Genomic DNA, 23653 nt, shown 5'->3' on the forward strand with positions numbered 1-23653 from the left:
CCTTGTTGTTTTATTGTTGTAGTTATTGATGTCATTGTTGTTAGGACAGAGAGAAATGGAGAGAGGCGAGGAAGACGGGGGAGAGAAAGACAGACACCTGCAGACCTGCTTCACCATCTGTGAAGTGACTCCCCTGCAGGTGGGGAGCCGGGGGCTCGAACCAGGATCCTTTTTTTTTTTAATATTTATTTTATTTATTTATTCCCTTTTGTTGCCCTTGTTGTTTTATTGTTGTAGTTGTTATAGTTGTTGTCGTTGTTGGATAGGACAGAGAGAAATGGAGAGAGGAGGGGAAGACAGAGGGGAGAGAAAGACAGACACCTGCAGACCTGCTTCACCGCCTGTGAAGCGACTCCCCTGCAGGTGGGGAGCTGGGGTTCGAACCAGGATTCTTATGCCGGTCCTTGTGCTTTGCGCCATGTGTGCTTAACCCGCTGCACTACTGCCCGACTCCCTATGGCCTTTGTTTTAAGGGGAGAGGTGGGATATGTGCAGAAAAGTAACCCCCATTCTGGAGAAGCCATCCGTCATTGTCATTAGTTCAGGAGGTCAGGGGAACCTGCCCATGTTTCCACCAGAAGGGAGAGCTGGAGGTCAACTCACTGGGACCTCATGGAAAGAACGGCCTGGACTTTGTGGGACAGTGGACCCCTCCTCCAACACATGGGGGGGATCTGCAGGAGGAGGTGAGAGATGTCACCTCAACATCAAAACCCAAAACGACTATATGTTTCCTCTCCCTGCATCACAGAAGGTGTACACACTGCAGCCAACACCTGAGGTCATAGCATTCTTGTAGTTTCCAGATGCACTGTTTCAACTAGTGACAGTCGCTCTATTTTGCTGAATCACACAATTTCTCTGTTTCTAGCCAAATAAATAGTGTTGTTTACTTATTTATTTTCTACTAGAGTTGTTACTGGGCTCTGGTGCCAGCAAATCCATTGCTCCTGGCAACCATTTTCTCCTTTTTAAAAACTTTTAAAGATTTTTTTTCTTCCTTCTATTTTGTTTGATAGGACAGAGAAATTAGGAGGAGAAGGGGAGGGAGAGAGGCAAAGGCCTGTCAGTGGCGCACTCAGTTAAGTGCACATATTACAGAGCACAAGGACCTGAATTTGAGTCCCCACTCCACACCTGCAGTGGTTCCACTTGATGATTTGTGAAGCAGATCTTCAGGCCTCCCTCTCCCTCCCTCTCCCTCTCCCTCTCCCTCTCCCTCTCCCTCTCCCTCTCCCTCTCCCTCTCCCTCTCCCTCTCCCTCTCCCTCTCCCTCTCCCTCTCTCTCTCTCCCTCTCCCTCTCTCTCTCTCTCTCTCTCTCTCTCTCTCTCACACACACACACACCACACACCAGAGCACTGCTCAGCTCTGGTTTATGGTGGTAGTGCAGAGATTGAACCTGGGACTTTAGAGTTTTAGGCATGATAGTCTCTTCATTACCATTATGCTATCTATCCTCGCCCTCTTGCTCCCTTACTCTATCTCCCTCCCTGTTATCTCAGTTTCTCTGTCTTATCTAATAAAAATTAGAAAGGAAAAAAGTTGTTGCCAGGAGCAGTGGATTTGTAGTGCTGGAATGTGGCCCCAGCAATAATCTGCAGGCAAAAACAAAAAGAGGGAGAGAGAAGAGATAGCATAATGGCTATACAGACTGGAGCCTGAGGCTCCAGAGTCCCCGGTTCAATCCCTCGAACCACCATAAGCCATCAGTGCTAAGTTAAATACTTTTTTTTAAGACAGAGGGAGGGGCCAGGTGGTGGCGCACCTGATTGAGTGCACGTTACAGCGCTCAAGGACCCGGGTGAATTCAAGCTTCACAAGTGTTGAAGGAGTGATGCAGGTGTCTCTCTCTCTCTCTCCTTATCTGCCCCTTCCTCTCAGTTTCAGGCTGTCTCTATCCAATAAGTAAATAAAGATAAAAAAATACAGGTAGAGAGAATAGGACACCTGCATCCCTGCTTTACTGCTTGTGAAGCCTCACTCCTGCAGGTGAGGAGCAAAGGTACAATCTTGGTCCCTGTGCATATTAATCTGTGGAGTCAAGTAGGTGTGGCAGTATCTGGCTTCTATAAAAATAAATACAGTTCAAGCCCCTGGCTCCCCACCTGCAGGGTAGTCAGTTCGCAAGCGGTGAAGCAGGTCTACAGGTGTCTATCCTTCTTTCCCCCTCTCTGTATTCCCCATCTTTCTCCATTTCTCTCTGTCTTATCCAACAACAGCAATGACAACAAGGGCAACAAAAATGAGAAAAGTAGCCTCCAGGAGCAGTGCATTCTTAGTGCGGGCACTGAGCCCCGGCAATAACCCTGGAGGCAAAAAATAAAAGTTTCCCCTGTAGGTGGAGTCTGGGTGCTTGAACCCCACCCTTGCATATTGTAACATGTTTGCTCAACCAGGTGCACCACCACCCGGCCCCTCCCTCTCTCTCCCCCTGTCTCTCTCACCACCAGTTATTACTGGGGCTTGGTACCTGCACAATAGTCCTACTTCTCCTGGTGGCCATTTTTCATCTTTTCTCCTTTCTCTTCCTCCATCCTTCTCTCTTTCCCTCTCTTTTTAATTTGTATAGAGACAGAAATGGAGAGAAAGGGAGAAAGTTGGGGGCCTGAAGCTGGGCCGAAGGCTTTTGTGCACTGAAATGTGACCTACTGGGTGTGAATCTGTCCAGACCCCGGGAGACACAGTGCACAGGGACCCTAGGTTCAAGGTCCAGAGGTGGAGTGGCAGTGTGCACGGCGGCTCTCCTCGCTGCCCCTCCTGCCCTGTCTGCTGGGAGCTGTTGTGGAACTGTGCAGGTGTGAAGCTGCAGTGAAAACTGGCGGCCAAGATTGACTAATTTTCTTTTCTTAGAATTGTTTGTATTGTTTCACATAAGTTTTTCTTTTTCTTTTTTTCCCTGATTTTATTTATTTATTCATGAGAAATGACAGGAGAGAGAGAGAGAGGAGAGAGAGAAAGAACCAGACATCACTCTGGTACATGTGCTGCCGGGACTCAACTCACTTGAGAGTCCATTGCCTGCTCCACTGCGCCACCTCCTGGACCCTTCACATAAGTTTTTCTTATTAAAGTATTTCCTGTTTCATATACTATTCACTGTACACAGCCCTCTAGAATTAAAAAAAGAGGAGGGAGTCAGGTGGTAGCACAGGGGTTAAGCACATGTGGCATAAAGTGCAAGGACCTGCGTAAGGATCCTGGTTTAAGCCCCTGGAAGCAGGTCTACAGGTGTCTTATCTTTCTTTCCCCCTCTCTGTCTTCCCCTTCTCTCTCTCCATTTCTCTGTCTCTAGCTAACCAACAAAGCTTTGTTTTTAAGGCTGGAAAATTCAGCATGGGAGCAGTGAAATCACGTGTGTGAGAACCTGACTCCACAAAAAGTGTATTTACTTTATTATCTTTATTTCTTGGATAGAGACAGCCAGAAATCATGAGGGAAAGGGAGGATAGAGAGGAAGAAAGACAAGAGAGACCCCTGCAGCACCGCTTCACCACTCGCAAAGCTTTCCTCCTGCAGGTGGGGAGCAGGGGCTTGAACCCGGGTCCTTGCTTGCTGTAATGCGTTCACCTGACCAGGTGCACCACTGCCTGGCCCCACTAGAGTTTCTTAAAGTGGTAATTTTGAATGCATACCAAGTGTAAAGACTGGCTTTTAGTCTAGGTGAGTGATATCTATGATCTAGTAAGTGAGATTTCGTCTCTCTAAAATAAGTGAACATCAGTGGTTTGGGTTAGATTTCTCTGCTGTTTGCTTTTATTTTTGTAAATTGGCTGGGGAATTTTAACAGTTTTTGTTGCATAGTAGAGAATGGTCTCTGTCCTAAATCCTGGCAGAGCCTCTCTCTCTCTCCATCTCCCTCCCTCCCTCCCTCCCTCTCCTTCCCTCCTTTTTCCTCCCTCTTCTCCTCCCTCTCCCCCTCCCCCCCCTCTCTCTATATATCTTTATTTATTTGTTGGGTAGAGAGAGCCAGAAATCAAGAAGGAAGGGGGTGGTGGAGAGGGAAAGAGACACCTGGAGCCCTGCTTTACTACTTGTGAAACTTTACCTCTGCAGCTGGGACTGGGGACTTGAACCCGGGTTCTTGTGCACTGTAACATTTGTGTTCAGCCAGGTGTGCCACACCTGGCCCCCAAAGTCTCTTTTTCATATATATAATTTTTTCAATTATTTATTTATGAGAAGGGAGGAAAGAGATAAAGAATCAGACATCACTCTGGTACATGTGCTGCCAGGGATTGAACTCAGGACCTCATGCTTGAGAGTCCAATGCTTTATCCGCACTGCCTCCCGGACCACCAGAGTCTCTTAAAGTCCGAATGTACTCGGCAGGGAGAGTGCGCGCCTTGACTGGCCACATGCAGCAGAGCGGCGCCCTGTTTCTCTCCCTCATAAGAGAAGCAAAATGTCAGCCCTCCGGTCGCGTCTCGGTTATTCAGGAGGCTCTTTGCTTTCACCGGAGTTTATGTTCATGAGGAGCCTGAGAGACCAACCTTGTAATGAGTTAAGAGGATCATGACTAAGGGGCCGGGTGGTGGCGCACCTGGTTGAGCGCACATGTTACAACGCGTAAGGACCCCGGTTCGAATCCATGGTCCCCACCTGCAGGGGAAAAGTTCACAAGCGGTGAAGCTGTGCTGCAGGTGTCTCTCTGTCTCTCTTCCTCTCTATCCCCCCTTTCCTCTCGATTTCTGGATGTGTCTACCCAACAAATAAATAAAGATAATAAAAAAAAAAAAGAGGATCGTGACTTTGAGACATTCTGACTTTTAAGGGAAAAGGAAACTGGGGGTTGGACTTAGGCAAGTGGCCCGTGACTCAGGCAGGCATAGCGCGAACCCACAGTAGGAACTGAGCGCCGCAGCCGGTCAGGCTTCCTGGTGGGTGGACATGGCTGTGTGCTGGAGGGTGGCTTACCCTGACTCATGCAAACTCTCATTTGCATGTTTTTAATATTTTATTTTATTTTAGTGAGAGATCTAGAGAGAAGGATCAGAGCACCACACAGCTCTGGTATATGGCGGTGCTTGTGCATATTTCTCATGACTCTCGTATCTTCCTGGGCATCACAGCTGTTCAGTCCCACTACTCTTAAAGGGTCTTTCCTCCTCCCTCCCTCTCTTTCTTTCTTTCTTTCTTTTTTTTCTATCTTTCTTTCTTTTTTGCCTCCAGTGTTATCACTGAGGTTTTTGTAGTGCCTGCACTACGAACCCACTGCTCCTGGAGGCTATGTTTCCCCTTTTGTTACCCTTGTTCATCCTTGTTATTATTGCTGCTGTTCTTGAATAGGACAGAGAAACCTAGAGAGGAGAGGGAGAGAAAGACAGACACCTGCAGACCTGCTTCACCACCTGTGAAGCGAATCCCCTGCAGGTGAGGAGCCGGGCACTTGACCCAGGATCCTTAGGCTGGTCCTCGTGCTTCGCGCCATGTGCGCTTAACCCACTGTGCTACCACCCGGACCCCCCTTTTTTTTATAGAAGAGAGTTACAGAGAAAAGAGACACCATAGACCTGTTTCTCCACTCCTAAACTGTGTGCAGTTCTCTTACTTCGGGGCCAGAGCTTTGCACCTGGCTTCTCACACACAGTAACGTGTGCACTCTACCAGGTGACCATCTCCTGGTTCCCTAAGTTTCTATTTAATTTGTAGAGGTCTGTTGCATCCGTTCAATTTTATTATTTCCAGGGTGCTGGAGATTGAACCTGGATCTCATGCCTTTGAAGTATGTGCTCTACTACTCAACACCAGCGATAGTTTAAATAACTGTGTAGCGGTTCGGACTTGATTAGACCTGTAGCTCCTTAATTCTTTTTTTTTTTTTTTTTTTGCTTCTAGGGTCATTAGTGGGGCTCGGTGCCTGCACTATGAATCCACTGCTCCTGGAGGCCATTTTTTTCCTTTTGTTGCTATTATTGTTTATCGTTATTGTTGTTGTTATTGATGTCATTGTTGTTGGATAAGACAGAGAGAAATGGAGAGAGGAGGAGATAGAGGAGGGGAGAGAAAGATAGATACCTGCAGACTTGCTCTACTGCTTGTGAAACAACCCCTCTGCAGATGGGGAGCCAGGGGCTCGTACCGGGATCCTTACGCCGGTCCTTGCACTTTGCGCCACCTGCGCTTAACCCCCTGCGCTATCGCCCAGCCCCCAGCTCCTTAATTCTTGATGTCTTTTTCTAGATGGCTTCTATTTCTGTTTTTGCTCCTACTTACTGTGTTGGTCATGTGTGCATGTATACGTGCCTATTGGGTGTGTGGAGTCTGTGTTTTATATATATTTCTTACAATATGGTCTCAGACATGGAATTACTGCTAGATCAAATGCAGTTCCCATTTAAAAATTTGACAGAAATTGTCTACCAAAAAGTTAAGATCTCTGTAAATGCGGAGAACAGATTGATGTGTAGCAAGATAGGCAGTGGGAAATCAAGTTTGAGGATTGGTGTAGTCATCCACACTCGGAATAAGGAGTTTGAGACTAAGATAGCAGCAGGGGCTGGAGCAAGGTAGACCGGTTCCAGGAAGGAATTGGGAGTGAGAGCAGATGGTGTTGATGAAGCAGACGTGAGGAAAGAGGGAGTCAAGCTTCCAGTGCCATCAGTTAGAGTTGCCTTGAGATGGGTCCTGCGTGCACAGCCAGGGCCAGATGACTTCAGGATTCCTGACATTTTATGATCTTTGATCCATGTAGCAGCCTTGCTTATAGATTGAGTTAATTGCATATTGAGTGTTCTGCCTTTTATAATTGCAGGGGTGGGGGCTAGGGAGATAGCATAGTGGCTATGCAGGAGAATTTCACTGCTGAGGCTCTGTGCCATTTCCCCAACCCGTAGTGTATTTTATAATAGTTATTTATTTATTTCATAAGTATCTGGCATAGCCACTGCTGGGTATTGAGCTCAGGACTTCTCCATACAAGTCCACTTTTTTTTCCTTTTCTCTCTCTCCCATCTCCATTTATTTATTTATGTATTTTTTAAAGCTTTTAATCTTTATTGAATAGAGGCAGCCAAAAATTGAGAGGGAAAGGGAGAAAGACAGAGAGATACCTGCAGCACTGCTTCATCACTTGCCAAGCTTTCCCCCTGCAGGTGGGCTTCAACTTGGGTCCTCGTACACAGTAATGTGTGCGCTCAACCAGATGTGCCACCACCCAGGCCCTCCCTCTCCATTTATTAAAAAAAGAAAGAGGGGGGGTCGGGCAGTAGAGAAGCGGGTTAAGTGCATGTGGCGCAAAGTGCAAGGACCGGCATAAGGATCCCAGTTTGAGCCCCCGGCTCCCCACCTGCAGGGGAGTCGCTTCACAGGCGGTGAGGCAGGTCTGCAGGTGTCTTTCTCTCCCCCTCTGTCTTCCCCTCCTCTCTCCATTTCTCTCTGTCTTCCCCTCCTCTCTCCATTTCTCTCTGCCCACCTGCGGGGGGGGGGAGGTCACTTCACAAGCGGTGAAGCAGGTCTGCAGGTGTCTGTCTTCCCCTCCTCTGTCCATTTCTCTCTGTCCTATCCAACAACAACAACATCAGTAACTACAACAATAAAACAACAAGGGCAACAAAAGGAAACAAATAAATATTAAAAGAAGAAGAAAGGGAGAGTGAGGGGAGCTGGGCAGTAGCGCAGCTGGATAAGAGCACATGGTACGGAACGCAAAGACCGGTGCGTGGATCCCGGTTCGAGCTCCCATTTCCCCACCTGCAGGGGAGTCGCTTCCCAGGCGGTGAAGCAGGTCTGCAGGTTTCTGTCTTTCTCTCCCCCTCTCTGTCTTCCCCTCCTCTCTCCATTTTGCTCTGTCCTATCCAACAACAACGGCATCAATAACAACAATAATAACCACGACGACGATAAAAAGGGGGGTAACAAAAGGGGAAAATGGCCTCCGGGAGCAGTGGATTCGTAGGCAGCGAGCCCAGTGATGACTCCAAAGGAAAGAAAAGTCCTGTGAGGTGCTCGCGTTGGCAGCACATAGACTAAGACTGAAACGATACAGAGAAGATGAGCATGGCCCCTGCACAAGGATGGCATGCAAATTCATGAAACATCCCATATGTAAAGAGAGGAAGGAAAGAGAAAAGAGAAAAAGAAGAACAGAAAGGGGCCTGGCGGCATGGCAGCAGGTTAGGCGCACAAGGCACGAAGTGCAAGGACCGGCGTAAGGATCCCGGGGAAGCAGGCCTGCGGGTGTCTGTCTTCCCCTCCCCTCTCTCCGTGTCTCTCTGTCCTGTCCAACAACCACGGCAGTGACAGCAAAAATGACAACAGCAACACCAACAACGATGGGAAAATAACCTCCAGGCGCAGTGGGGTCATAGTGCAGGCACGAGCCCCAGCGATACCCTGGAGGCCAAAGACAAAAAGGGACACTTTTTAAAATGAATATACTAACCACAGCATTAACAAGCCCTTCAAAGTTCTACCAATACTCTACCGAGTGAGTCAGTTCTTTCCTCTTCCCTTTCCATTCCTCTCTCTCTCTCTCTTTCTCTCTCTCTCCTTTTCTTTCTGGTAGAGGATGATGCCCCACTGCTCATACAGCTTCCCCGCAGATGTTCCTGTTTTGTGGCCACGGGCGTGTCCCTGGGGCCTCGCGCAGGACAGTGTGTGCCTCTCCCAGGGACTCTTGTCTCCCAGCTCCAGTGCTCATCACTTGCAGACAGGAGTCACTTAGATTACCACCAGCGTCATCGCTGCGGCTCAGCGCCAGCATGCGAATCCACACTCCTGATGGCCATTCTTTCTTTCTTTCTTTCTTTCTTTTTTTTTTTTTTAATTTATTTGATAAGACAGAAAGAAATTGAAGTGGGTGGTGGTGAAGAGAATCTTGGACTGGGAGGTGACACAGTGGGTGAAGTTTTGGACTGAGTCTGATCCCCAGCACCACATGTGTAAGAGTGATGCTCTGGTTTTCCCCGGACCCCACTCTCCTTAGTGAAGTAAACAGTCTGTTGAAGATAAGAGGGTCGCAGGTCCTGGTGCACGATGGGGGAGGGGGTGCTAGAGTGTTTTGGAGAACATTGAGAATTTTATTTTTAAAATTTTTTAAAATTTTATTATTAGGTAGAGACGGAGAAATTGAGAGGGGAGGGGAAGACAGAGAGGGGGAGAGAAAGACACCTGCAGACCTGCTTCCCCGCCTGTGAAGCGACCCCCCTGCAGGTGGGGAGCGGGTCCTTGCACTTCATACTATGTGTGCTACTGCCCAGCCCCGAAAATTGAGAAATTTTACACTTGTATCAACAACTGTATTTACTGTAGACTGTAAGCATTAATCCTCCCAAATAATGATAATAATAAACTATAATGGTTAAAGAACTCTGCTAAAATAAGGAGGTGGATGATAGACATCTTACTTGGTGTGATACAAGTTATGTGTAACTTGTGTACTAACAGAAATAAAATTGCGGGGGCCAGGTGATGGCATGCTTGGTTGGTTGAGCGCATGTTACAATGCACAAGGATCTGGGTTCGAGCCCTCAGTCCCCACCTGCAGGGGGGAAGCTTTGGGAGTGGTGAAGCAGGGCTGCAGATGTCTCTTTGTCTCTCTCCCTCTCTGTCACCCCCTTCCCTCTCAATTTCTGGCTGTCTCTATCCAATAAATAAACATAATTTAAAAAATAAAGTTGCAAACTTAAATACATTGATGTTATAAAGAACTTTTTAAAAAAATATTTTATTTTATTTATTTATTCCCTTTTGTTGCCCTTGTTGTTTTATTGTTGTAGTTATTATTGTTGTTGTCGTCGTTGTTGGATAGGACAGAGAGAAACGGAGAGAGGAGGGGAAGACAGAGGAGGAGAGAAAAACACCTGCAGACCTGCTTCACCACCTGTGAAACGACTCCCCTGCAGGTGGGGAGCATGTTTTCAGACAGACACACTGTTCTTGGTATTCTTCATGTGCTCATTCTCCACTGTTATCTGTGGTGACAGTGAAAGGCGTGAACTGACATGCCACGTCCTGTTTTCCTGGTTGAGGAAATTCCATTTGTCATAGAGATAATAAATATATTTTTGGAAGTTTTCTTATATTTAAATTTTTGGCTTTTCGATACATCTAGAGTTTACTTGATTGTACATTTGAAAGTTTAATGTGTTTCCTAATTGCCGTACAAGCTATCCATGTTGCATTCTTTAATATTCCCTTGTTCTGGGAAGTTTCCTTGAATTCTATTTTAAGAGGTACTCAGTTCTGTTTACAGAGATTCTCTTTTAAAGGATGATGGGGCTGGCAAGATAGCTTACCTGGGAGGGCAGCGGCGTCACCATGCTAGTGACCTAGGTAGGTGACCTGCCCGGTACAATACATGAAAGTCCCACGGCACTGGGGAACAGTCTCTACCTACCTCTTTCTTTCTGTAGTAAAGAAAAGTAAAAGTCACTTTTTCTTAAAAAAAAAAAAAAATTAGAGCCCCTAACAATGATGAAATAAAGAAATAAGAAAGGATGATGGGTCAAGAGATAGTTTAGGGAGTCGGGCTGTAGCGCAGCGGGTTAAGCGCAGGTGGCGCAAAGCGCAAGGACCGGTGTAAGGATCCCGGTTCGAGCCCCCAGCTCCCCACCTGCAGGGGAGTCGCTTCACAAGTGGTGAAGCAGGTCTGCAGGTGTCTATCTTTCTCTCCTTCTCTCTGTCTTCCCCTCCTCTCTCCATTTCTCTCTGTCCTATCCAACAACGACGACAACAACAATAATAACTACAACAAGGGCAACAAAAGGGGATAACTAAATAAAATAAATATTAAAAAATGTTTAAAAAAAAAGAGATAGTTTACTCAGCAGAACACGCTTTGCTGTGTGTCTGAGGCTTGGGTTCAGGCCTCTCACGGGAACTCCAGCAGCAATACCAGGAGCTCCATGAGTGGTGGTGCTATGGTAGCTCTCTCTGTGTGTGTGTGTGTGTGTGTGTGTGTGTGTGTGTCTCCGTCTCAAAAATAATTAAAAAAAAATAATATTAGGGAAGAAAGAAAATGTGAATGTGGGACCCCTGCTTAGCTCTGTTGTTCATATGTGAAGCCGTGTTCACGTGTAAAACCCAGAGTTTACGCATCTGCTCTCTGTTGCAAGGGGGGAGAATAGTAACGGGAAATAGCAATAGAAAGGGATCAGATAACATTATACTAATTAAATATTTCTGCTTTGTTTTGCAGTTCCAATTCCTAGCAGATTTAATCGACGAGTATCAGGTATGTGTCTCTCTTGTAATAAACTGCTAAATGCTATTTTAAGGTAGAATTTTCTGAGATAAAAGCAAACTAGTCTTTTAAATGCGAAGACAAATCGATAATCCTTCAGAACATTAAAACAACTGTGATTTAGTCTCAAGTTCTGAGTATATGTTCACATGTGTTTGTTCCTTGAGTTTATCTTGTATCACTGATGTTTTTCTAAGCTCACAATTATGTCTTCTGAAACTACTTTTCTATTCATATTTCTGGTATTCTAGGTCATCCTTCTGCTAACATCTTGCATCCATTTCTAAGTCACTTAAATTAATTCCTCAGTTATAGTGCTGGGAGTGTCATCTTGTGAGAGTCTGAGAACTGGCTTGTTTTTTCTGTGTGTGTCTTTCTCAAGACACTGTATCAATTTAATTATGTAAAACCTGACTTAAATGTCAAAGTTTAAAAAAAATTCCCAAGTGTTTTATTTCCAGGCTGGGGCGATAACTCTCTCTGTTAGACTTTGAGTTGTATGCCCCGTCCCTAGCTCCTCATGCCAGAGCTGAACAGTGCTCTGCTTCTCTCTCTACCTCCTCTACCTTCTCTCACACTTATGGAGAGGGGAGGGGAAGACAGAGAGGGGGAGAGAAAGACAGACACCTGCAGACCTGCTTCACCTCCTGTGAAGCGACTCCCCTGCAGGTAGGGAGCCGGGGGCTCGAACCGGGGGCTCGAACCGGGATCCTTATGCCGGTCCTTGTGCTTTGTGCCACGGGTACTTAACCCTCTGCGCTACTGCCTGACTCCCTGTATTTTCTCTTTGAACTCAGTTGTTAGCCCATGAGGATAGTCCTTGTTTTGTCTTGTTTTTTAATTAATGGAATGCTGAGGAATGAATCCAGAGTCTTAAGTCTGAGAGATCCTACTTCGTCAGCTCAATTTTTATTTTGCATTTTTTAGATGCGGGAAGACAGAACGAAAGCGGCAAACACCAAAGCACAACAGATTCACCGCTTTTGGCTGCCAGTTTTACCTTTTTCTTTCTTTCTTTCTTTCTTTTTTTTTTTTTTTCCTATTTTATTTGACAGGACAGAGAAAAATTGAGAGGGGTGGGGAGATAGAGAGGGAGAAGGAAAAATAGACACCTGCCAACTCGCTTCACTACTCAAGAGGTGTACTCCCTGCAAGTGGGGAGCGAAGGCTCGAACCTGGGTCCTCGCACATGGTGCTGTGTGTGCTACCACCTGGCCCCCTAGGCCAGATCCTGACACATAGTGTTTGTTTAGTTTAACACTTACTCGTATTTTTCATGGTCCGTGTACATGAAGTTGTTGAGCCACTTGATTGGTTCTCTGCAAAGTGAGACCATATGGATCTGATTATATTGTATCTATAAGCAGCTTGTGGTTCCCTCCCACCTTTGTTTCATAACTCAACAGAGAAAATACATCTTTGACATTGTCTTAGGTGCTAGGACTTGTTGTTTTGCTAAGATTCTGTTTACTGGGGCTGGATGGTGGTGTGCCCAGTTGAACACACATGTTCCCAGGCACAAGGACCAGATTCAAAGCCCCAGTCCCCACTGTATAGGGAGGCTTCATGAATCGTGAAGCAGGTCTGCAGATGTCTCTGTCTCTCTCCCTCTCTATCTTCCCCTCCCTTCTCAATTTCTCTCAGTCCTATCGAATAAATTAAATTTTTGAAATAGGGAAAAGCTTGTCACTGGGAACAGTGGATTTGTCATCTCATCATAAGCCCCAGCAATAACCACCGTGAGAAGAATAAAATGATTAGTATTTATTTACTAATGAAAGAGATAGGAAGAAGGACAGAAAGAAAATCAGATCATCACTCTGGTACATGCACCAGCGGGGTTCAAACTAGGAAACTAGGATGGTGCAGTGCGTTAGCCACCGTGCCACCTCTTGGGCCACTTAGTCCTTTTTTTTTTTCTTTTTAGTATTTATTTTCCCTTTTGTTGCCCTTGTTTTTATTGGTTGTTTTAGTTATTACTGTTCTTATTGATATCATCATTAGGGCAGAGAGAATTGGAGAGAGGAGGGGAAGACAGAGGGGGAGAGAAAGAGAGAAACCTGCAGACCTGCTTCACTGCTGTGAAGCGACGCTCCTGCAGGTGGGGAGCCAGGGGTTCGAACCGAGATCCTTGTGTCGGTCCTTGCGCTTCAAACCATATGCGCTTCAAACCACTGCGCTTCCACCCAACTCCCCAAGTACTTATCTTTTATTGTCTTTCTTCTTCAGGATTATCAACCTCTGGACAACTGATTTGTCCTCTGTCTATTGCACCACCTCCCAGACCACTTACGTTTTATTTGTGAGAGCCTGAGACCAGAGCAGCACTTCATGTTACACAGTGCTGCGAACTGGACCTGGGGCCTCTCGCGTCCTAGACACACATCTGTTTTATTAACTTTTTTTTTTCTCTCTCCAAATCTAGTCTGTGCTGAGAGCTTTAATCCTGATGAAGAAGAAGAAGATACAGACCCAAGGGTAAGAATTGTGACAGAGAGGTTAAGTAGAATTGTTTGATTTTATTTTTGCTCACTTCCCTTACCTTTTACACTCCAAATGTATTAATTAAATACAAATTAAAGGGGGTCGGTTGATAGCGCAGCAGGTTAAGCGCACATGGCGCAAAGCACAAGGATCGGCATAAGGATTCCGGTTTGAGCCCCCGGCTCCCCACCTGCAGGGGACTCGCTTCACAGGTGATGAAGCAGGTCTGCAGGTGTCTGTCTTTCTCTCCCCCTCTCTGTCTTTCCCTCCTCTCTCCATTTCTCTCTGTCCTATCTAACAATGATGACATTAATAACAACAACAATAATAACTACAATAAAACAACAAGGGCAACAAAAGGGAATAAATAAATACATACTACAAAAAATTAAGGGAGTCCAACGGTAGCACAGTGGGTTAAGCGCACGTGGCGCAAAGCGCAAGGACCGGCATAAAGATCCCAGTTCGATCCCCCGGCTCCCCACCTGCAGGGGACTCACTTCACAGGTGGTGAAGCAGATCTGCAGGTGTCTTATATATATATAATATATATATATATATATATATATATTATATATATAGCTGGGTCTTGGTGCCAGTGCTACGAATCCACAACTCCTGGCACTCACTTTTTCTTCTTTTCTCCCTTCCTTCCTTTCTTTCTTTATTTCTTTTTTGTCTTTTTTAATTGGATAGAGACAGCCAGAAATCGAGAGGGTGGAAGAGATAGGGAGAGAGACAGAGAGACACCCATAGCCCTGCTTCACCACTTATAAAGCTGCCCCCCATAACAACAATGAACACCAAGAGCAACAAAAGGGTTAAAATGCCTCCAGGGGCAGTGGATTCGTGGTGCAGGCACCCAGCCCAGCAATAGCCCTGGGGGCAAATAAATAAATAAATAAATAAAAGCTTCCCCTTGCAGGTGGGGATCAGGGGCCTGAGCCCAAATCCTTGCTCATTGTGATACATGCTCAGCCACGTGCACCACCACAAAGCCCTGAAATATAATAATTTTTCAATACTGACTTTCGAATAGAATTTTAACTTCTCTGTTTCATTTGCGTTGGCAGGTGATTCATCCTAAAACTGATCAACAAAGGTGCAGACTTCAGGAGGCTTGCAAAGATATTCTTCTTTTCAAAAATCTTGATCAGGTAACGTTGATTTTTAACTTTAGTTCTTTTCCATTAATCACTTAAATTTTATCATCTTTGTCACATCTGAGGCATAAAATTTTAGATTCATTGGGAGTCGGGCAGTAGGCGCAGCAGGTTATGCACATGGAGCACAAAGCACAAGGACCGGCATAAGGATCCCGGTTCGAGCCCCCAGCTCCCCACCTGCAGGGGAGTCGCTTCACAGGCGGTGAAGCAGGTCTGCAGGTGTCTGTCTTTCTCTCCCCCTCTGTGTCTTCCCCTCCTCTCTCCATTTCTCTCTGTCCTATCCAACAACAACGACATTGGTAACTACAACAATAAAACAGCAAGGGCAACAAACGGGAAAATAAATGAATAAAATTACAAAAAAAAAGGTAGATTCACCTGTGAAAGGTTTGGTTCGCACTGTGGCCTGGGAGGTGGCAGAGCGGATAAAATACTGGCTTCTCCAGCACCCCCATCCTGATTTCCATCACTGGCCCCACATGTGCCAGAGGATGCTCTGCTTCTTTCTTGCTCAAAAATAAATATTTTTTCTTTTCTCTTCTTCTCTTTTTTCTTTCTTTCTTTCTTTTTTAAAATTAATTTTCCCTTTTGTTGCCCTTGTTGTTTTTATTGTTGTAGTTATTGATGTCATCATTGTTGAATAGGACAGAGAGAAATGGAGAGAGGAGGGGAAGACAGAGGGGGAGAGAAAGACAGACACCTGCAGACCTGCTTCACCGCCTGTGAAGCGACTCCCCTGCAGGTGGGGAGCCGGGGGCTCAAACTGGCATCCTCATGTCCGTTCTTGTGCTTTGAGCCACATACGCTTAACCCGCTGCCCTACCGCCCAACTCCCTCTTTTTTTTTTTTTCTCACCAGAGCACTGCTTAGCTCTGGTTTATGATGATGCAGGAAATTGAACCTGAGACTCAGAGCCTCAGTCATGAGAGTGTCTTTGCATAGCCATTATGCTATCTACTCCACCCAATTATTTTTTTTTTCCAAAATGTGAGTGCTTGCTTTATTTTGACCACCATGGCCCATACTGGACCTTTCTGATAACATTCATTATTTTGTGTACTGCTTTGTTACACCATTCGAAGGCTGTTCTGTGCAGCTCTTTTTAAAGGATAGCCTCGAGCACCAGGGACGAGGCTGCACAGCAGGCAGAGCACAGGACTTGCACGGCAAGGCCCTGAGCTCCCGGGTCAGTCCCCTGGCCTCACATGTACCGCAGGCATTCTCTTTTATTTCTCTTACACATTAATAATAATATTTTTTTATAAAGATTTAATTAATTAATTAAACACAGGAGGAGAGAGAAAGAGCTAGACATCACTCTGGTACATGTACTGACGAGGATTGAACTCAGGACCTCATGCTTGAAAGTCTGATGCTTTATCCACTGTGCCACCTCCCGGACCACAATCTTTTTTTTCTTTTAAGCCTCAAATTTGTGTGGGCCAGAATTAGTTTGGGAGAGCTGAATTTATTGCAGAATGATTTCCCCAAAGGCAGCAGTTAGCCCACAGGAAGTACGATTGCTTCTCAGATGTTCATATCCGGCACGTCCTGTGACTGCTTCTCAGTGAAGACCTTGGATGCACACAGGGTGGAGCTGGTTTGCACAGCCCCAGTGGCATCTGTCACTGGGCCTGTCTTTCCTCCCTTGATGGAAACAGCAAAAATTAAATCCTGAGGATAAAAAAATCTGCAGATTTATGGGTGGAGGGTAGATAGCATAGTGGTTATGCAAAGAGATTCTCATGCCTGAGGCTCCAAAGTCCCAGGATCAACCCCCTGCACCACCATAAGCCAGAGCTGAGCAGTGCTCTGGTAAAAAAGAGAGAGAAAGAGGGATATTGGGCAGTACGCCAGCTTCCCCCTGCTTAACTCTGCCGTCTATTTACATAACCACTAGAACCGCCCTGCCTGAAGGGCACTGGTTTAATCCCATTGGTTAAATCCCACTGGTTCATACTCTTTTTGCTCCGCCTCCTCCTCTCCTAGACACACCCTGGATTCCATCACTCTTTCGCTCCACCCTCTTACGTCACATCCTGTTTCCACCCTACTTGGCGAGTATAAAAACAGCTGCTCTTCTGTTTGAACACACTGGGAATTGCCTTCCGCCTCTGAGAGTCCCATAGTCACTAGTTCCTGATTGCTTGGGAAGAAACACCCTCAGGCTATCCTGGCAGAGGGAGTTGGGTGGTAGCGCAGCAGGTTAAAAGTGTCGCAAAGCATAAGAATCGAGCCCCTGGCTCCCCACCTGCAGGGGAGTCGCTTCACAGGCGGTGAAGCAGGTCTACAGGTGTCTGTCTTTCTCTCCCCCTCTCTGTCTTCCCCTCCTCTCTCCCATTTCTCTCTGTCCTATCCAACAACGATGACATCAGTAACAATAACTACAACAACAATTTTTTTAAAAAGGCAACAACAAAAAGAGAAAGAAAGAAAATCTGCAGATTTCCTATTCCATCTCTGCTTTGAGGATCAGACACTAAACCACATGAATGGTTGAGCTGCTGGCCTACTGGGGAATCCCAGAATGTGCAGAGACAGGGATAATGGGATTAGAATCCCTCTATTGTGGTCCGGGAGGTGGTGCAGTGATAAAGCTTTGGACTCTCAAGCTCTGTGGTTATAGGAAGGGCTAGAACTTTTTTATTTTTATTTTATTTATCAATGAGAAACATAAGAGAGGACAGGGGTAGACAGTATAATGTTTATGCAAAGAGACTTTCATGCCTGAGGCTTGAAATCCCAGTTCAATCCCCTGCACCACCATAAACCAGAGCTGAGTAGTGCTCTCGTAAAAAAAGAAAAAAAAATACGAGAGAAAGAACTAGACATCACTCTGGTACATGTACTGCTGGGGGTTGAACTCAGGACCTCATGTTTGAGAGTTCAGTTCTTCGTCCACTGCGCCACCGTCTGGACCAGAAGGCTAGAACTTATTTTATTTTACCCCTAGGCTTATCGCTGGGGTTCAGTGCCTGCACTTTGAATCCACTGCTTCTGGAGGCCATTTTTCCTTTTTTGTTGCTGTTGTTTTTGTTAGAACTTAAAAAAAAAAAACAACTTTACTTATTTGCTAGAGACAGCCAGAAATTGAGAGCAAGGGGGATGTAGAAGAAGAGAGAGACAGAGAGACATCTGCAGCACTACTTCACCACTCTTAAAGCTTTCCTCCTGCAGGTGGAGACCAGGAGCTTGAACCTGGTCCTTGAGCATGGTAACACGCACGCTCAACCAGGTGCACCACCACCCAGCCCCCAAGAGCTAGTACTTATAATTAAAGCCTGTTAGTCTGAAGCAGAATAAGAGTATGTACTGAAGGAAAGACTGGTTGTGGGAAACAGCAGTCAGTGTCGGCTGTTTTTTGCTGGGAGACCCAATTGTGTCAAGGGAAAGGAAGCTTGTTTCATGATCTACTGTCAGTAAAACCCCTTTGTAATGTTTATACCTTCATATCTTCTATTTTTAAATTTTTAAAAAATATTTATTTATTTTCCCTTTTGCTGCCCTTGTTGTGGTTACTGATGCCGTTGTTGTTGGATAGGACAGAGAGAAATGGAGAGAGGAGGGGAAGACAGAGAGGGGGAGAGAAAGACAGACACCTGCAGACCTGCTTCACCGCCTGGGAAGCGACTCCCCTGCAGGTGGGGAGTCGGGGGCTCCAACCTGCATCCTTACGGAGGTCCTTGTGCACACCGGGGGCTCAAACCAGAATAGTTACGCCGGTCCTTGTATTTTGCACGTCTGCTTAACCTGCTGCGCAACTGCCCGACTCCCCATATCTTCTTTTTTCAATTTTTATTTATAAAAAGGAACGAATGTACATCAATACCATTTCCACCACCACAGGACTGCTTGGATTCCCCCTCCCCCCCAGTGAAGCTAAACATTACTCCCACCCTCTACCCAGAGATGTTTGCTTTGGTGCTCACCTTCATATCTTCTAAGGGAGCTACTATGGCAGAGTTTTGTTGGTGTTGCAGGATATCATTTTAGTTTTGAAAAATCATAACAGAATTATCAGGTTCCCTTACATTTTTCTAATATTTCATCATAGAATTATTCAGATAGGGCTACGTGGTGCCATATCTGGTACAGTGCACATGTTACACTGCAGAAAGACCAAAGTTCAAGCCCCAGTCCCTACCTGCGGGAAGGGAAGCTTCACAGGTGATGAAGCAGGATTGTATCTCTCTCTCTCTTTCTCTCTCTCTCTCCCTCCCTCCCCATGTCTGTCTCCCTCTTCCCTCTCAATTTCTGTCTTTATCCAAAATAAATAAGCAAATAAAAAATTTAAAGAGAACCATTCAAATATACAACAGTTGAAAGAACTTTACAGCGACATTTATCAACTACTGAGACACTGGCATTAACATTGCATAATATACCAATAGAGAAATCAAGGGAAGGAGGAGATAAAAGAGAAAGAGATATCTGTCTCTGCTTCACCACTTGGGAAACTTTTCACTTGCAGGTGGAGTCTAGGAACTTGAACCGAGGTCCTTACACATTGTCACGTGTGCTCTCAGCCGGGGGTAGCAGCACCCACTGCTCCCTTCACAGAGGTTAGAAGTTGAGAGGGGAGGGAGAGACATACACTGCGTCACTGCATCACCATTTAAAGAGCTTCCCCGTATAGGTGGGGGCTGGGGGTTTGAACCTGGGTCCTTGTGCATGGTAATGTGTGTGCTCAACTTGTTACGCTATTTCCAAGCCCTCTCATTTTTAAAAAAATATTTTATTTTATTTATCTATTTATTTTCCCTTTTGTTGCCCTTGTTTTTTATTGTTGTAGTTATCATTGCTATTGTTGTCGTCGTTGTTGGATAGGACAGAGAGAGATGGAGAGAGGAGGGGAAGACAGTGAGGGGAAGAGAGAGAGACACCTTCCAACCTGCTTTACCGCCTGTGAAGCGACTCCCCTGCAGGTGGGGAGTCGGGGGCTCAAACCGGGATCCTTACGCTGGTCCTTGTGCTTTGCACCATGTGCGCTTCACCCACTGCGCTATCATCCAACTCCCCCTCTCATTTTTTAAAATATAAATTTATTAGTGAATGATTTATAAATTGATTAGTTTGATTGATTTACAAATTGATTATAATGATTAGTGAATGATTTACAAAATTAAAATTACAGGGGTATAGTTTCACACCACAGCCACCAAATTTCTGCGTTCGCCTCCCCTCCAAAGGTCACCACTACAGTTCTTATGAAGTCCTGGGAACACTTTGACTCCTTTTCTTTTTGCAAGGTCATGTATTTCAATTCTCTACATTCCACATATGAGCAGCACTATCCAGGAATTGTCTCTCACCTTCTTAGTTACTTTACCAAGCAGAATCACTCCTGTTCCATCCATCTTGTCTTGATCTTTCTCTCACTTTTTTCTATAATTTTAAAAATTTAATTTTTATTATTTATTTATTTACTTTTACTGGGGGGCATTGAACCTGTGACTTTGGAGCCTCAGGCATGAGAGTCTCTTTGCATAACCATTATGCTATCTACCCCTGCCCTCCCTCTCCCTCTCTCTCTCTCTCTTTTTGAACCATGTTTAGATATGCTCAAAACATCATGGCTAGGGACCAGGCCGTGGCGCATCTGGTTGAGCGCACATGTTATAATGCACAAGGACCCAGGTTTGAGTCCCTGGTCCCCACCTGCAGGGGGAAAGCTTTGCAAATGGTGAAGCAGGGCTGCAGGTGTGTCTCTGTCTTTCTTCCTCTCTAGTTCCCCCTTCCCTTTCAGTTCTGGCTATCTCTATCAAATAAAAATTAAAAACAAATTCTTAAAAAAATCATGACTCTAGCAGCAGAGGAAGCAGCTCGGGTAGAGTGTAGAATATGCATGTGGAAGGCCCCAGGTTGAGTCCCCTCCACCATGCATATTCTCCCTCTCATTAGAGAACTCTCAGAAAGAAACGGGCCAGCAAACTAGCTCACTTGGATAGTGCGCTGCTTTGCTGCGTGTGGTCCGGGTCCTGCCACAGTGAAGGAAAGCTTCAGCGCTGTAGTCTCTTGCATGCTTTTTTTTCAATCACTGGGCCTCAGTGCCTGTACTACGAATCCACTGCTCCTGGAGGTTGTTCTTCTTTTTCCTTTTTGTTGAGCTTGTAGTTTATCGTTGTTGTTGTTATTGCTGCCATTGTTGTTGGATGGGACAGAGAGAAATGGAGAGAGGAGGGGAAGACAGAGAGGGGAGAGAAAGACAGACACCTGCAGACCTGCTTCACCTCTTGTGAAGCGACTCCCCTGCAGGTGGGGAGCCGGGGGTTCGAACCGGGATCCTTACGCTGTTCTTTGCGCTTTGTGCCATGTGCGCTTAACCCACTGTGCTACTGCTCTACCCCCCCCTTTTAAGTTTTTATTAGTGATTTAATAGTAGTTTACAATATTATAAAATTACAAGGAGACCAGGGCAGTAGCACACCCAGTTGAGTGCACATAGTACTCAGTGCAAGGACCCAGGTTCAAGCCTCTGCTCCCCACCTGCAGTGGGGATACTTCACGAATGATAAAGCAGAATCTCTCTGTCTCTCTCCTTCCTCTCTCTATTTCTATCTGTCCTATCAAATAAAAAAGAAAAGGGGGGCATGTCTGCCGGGAGTGGTGGATTTGTTGTGCTGACACCGAGCCCCAGTGCTAACCCTGGAGGCCATAAACAAACAGGTTAATTAATTAAATTACAAGGGTATAGTTTCTCACCATACCTCCCACGAAAATCTTGTTTTTCCACACGCAGACAGTGATCACCACCAGAGTTTTTACATAGGTAGAGACAGTTTGCAGTTTGGGTGTTTTTTTTTTCCTTTTGTTTTTTTCCTGCATGTTTGTGTGTTTCAGTTCTCTGTCCTCCACATACAAGTACAACTATCCAGTAGTCACACACATCTCTGTATAACACAGCACTGATTTTTTTGAGTCTGGGCCAGAAGAAGAATTGCTCAGAACAGGAGTCTGCCAATGGCCAGCACGCGGGCCAGGTAGAGCCAGGGAGAGATCATGTGTGTCTAGTCTCTTTAGTAAGTGAAAATTTGAATGTGTTGTTTGTATTTTTATTTTTTTATATTTACTTATTTTGCCTTTTGTTACCCTTTTTTTTTTTAGTTATTGTTATTGAAGTCATCATTGTTAGATAGGACAGAGAGAAATGGAGAAGGGGAAACAGAGAGGGGAGAGAAAGGTAGACACCTGCAGACCTGCTTCACCTCCTGTGAAGCGACTCCCCTGCAGGTGGGAAGTCGGGGGCTCGAACCGGGATCCTTACGCTGGTCCTTGCTTTGCGCCACATGCTCTTAACCCACTGCGCTGCCGCCCAACTCCCTGTATTTACTTTAAAAAATATATTTATTTATTCCCTTTTGTTGCCCTTGTTGTTTTATTGTATTTATTGATGTCGTCGTTGTTGGATAGGACAGAGAGAAATGGAGAGAGGAGGGGAAGACAGAGAGGGGAGAGAAAGACAGACACCTGCAGACCTGCTTCACCGCTTGTGAAGCGACTCCCCTGCAGGTGGGGAGCCGGGGGCTCGAACCAGGATTCTTACACTGGTCCTTGCACTTTGCGCCACATGCGCTTAATCCGTTGCGCTACTGCCCGACTCCCTGAATTTACTTTTTTATTTATTGTCACTAGAGTTACTGCTAGGGCTCGGTGCCTGCACATCAAATTCACTGTCACATTTTTCCTTTTTTTTTTTTTTTGTCCTTTTAATTTTATTTGATAGGAGAGAGAGAGAAATACAGAGACTGACCTGCTATAGTATTGCTTCATTGCTTGTGAAACTTCCCTCCTTCAGGTGGGGGCTGAAGGCTTACACCCAGGTCCTTGCACATGGTAACGTGTGCTCAGTCAGCTGCGCCACCAACAGGCCCTGTTGTTTGTATGTAAAACTTGAGTGGGAGTCGGGCGGTAGCGCAGTGGGTTAAGCGCACATGGCACAAAACGCAAGGACCAGTGTAAGGATCCTGGTTGGAGCCCCCAGCTCCCCACCTGCAGGGGAGTCGCTTTATAGGCAGTGAAGCAGGTCTGCAGGTGTCTGTCTTTCTCTCCCCCTCTCTGTCTTCCCCTCCTCTCTCCATTTCTCTCTGTCCTATCCAACAACGACATCAACAACAGTAACTACAACAGTAAAAAAAATAATAAGGACAACGAAAGGGAATAAATAAATAAATATATATTTTTTAAAAGCATGAGATATCTGGTAACACTGGTCACATGCTCCATATGAATGTGAATTGCTTGTGAGCAGCAAAATCTGTCTCAGCACTTGACTCAGCTTGACCTAATGTATATAAAACTGGACCGTGTTTGGCAGTGCTCCGTTTGGCAGTGCTCCGTTACATGGACAGAACATGAAGTCACATGGAATTATGCAACAATAACAAGGACCTGGGTTCGAGACCCCAGTCCCCACCTGCAGGGAGAAAGCTTCAAAAGTGGTAGAGCAGGGCTACAGGTGTTCTCTTTCTCTTTCCCTCTCTATCTCCCCTTCCCTCTTCTTTTTTTTTAATTAAAAAAAATTTTTTTTATATTTATTTCCTTTTGTTTCCCTTGTTTTGTTGTTGAAGTTATTACTATTGTTGTTGATATCGCTGTTGGATAGGACAGAGAGAAATGGAGAGAGGAGGGGAAGACAGAGAGGGGGAGAGACAGACAGACACCTGCAGACCTGCCTCACCGCTTGTGAAGCGACTCCCCTGCAGGTGGGGAGCCGGGGGCTCGAACCGGGATCCTTCCCTCTCAATTTCTGACTGTCTTTATCCAACAGTTAAACAAAGATGATTTTAAAAAAAAAGAATCATGCAGCAGTAAAACCATTC

At 45.6% G+C, this 23653-nt stretch overlaps 1 protein-coding gene and 1 non-coding gene across 2 annotated transcripts in view; both read left to right on the top strand.

Moving 5' to 3' along the window:
- The window catches only part of PRKAR2A (protein kinase cAMP-dependent type II regulatory subunit alpha), a 66838-nt gene that overhangs the window by 17509 nt on the left and 25676 nt on the right, over positions 1-23653 (top strand). The window contains exons 2-4 of the mRNA XM_060204746.1: positions 11140-11175; positions 13610-13662; positions 14742-14825. Coding sequence (XP_060060729.1) covers positions 11140-11175; positions 13610-13662; positions 14742-14825 — 173 coding nt within the window. The remainder of the gene's footprint in view (positions 1-11139; positions 11176-13609; positions 13663-14741; positions 14826-23653) is intronic.
- Positions 7943-8049, top strand: LOC132542236 (U6 spliceosomal RNA). Its single transcript, XR_009553342.1, has one exon. It is a non-coding gene; the product is annotated as a U6 spliceosomal RNA (small nuclear RNA).

The sequence above is a fragment of the Erinaceus europaeus genome, chromosome 12 (genome assembly GCF_950295315.1).
Source record: "Erinaceus europaeus chromosome 12, mEriEur2.1, whole genome shotgun sequence".
Taxonomy (NCBI): domain Eukaryota; kingdom Metazoa; phylum Chordata; class Mammalia; order Eulipotyphla; family Erinaceidae; genus Erinaceus; species Erinaceus europaeus.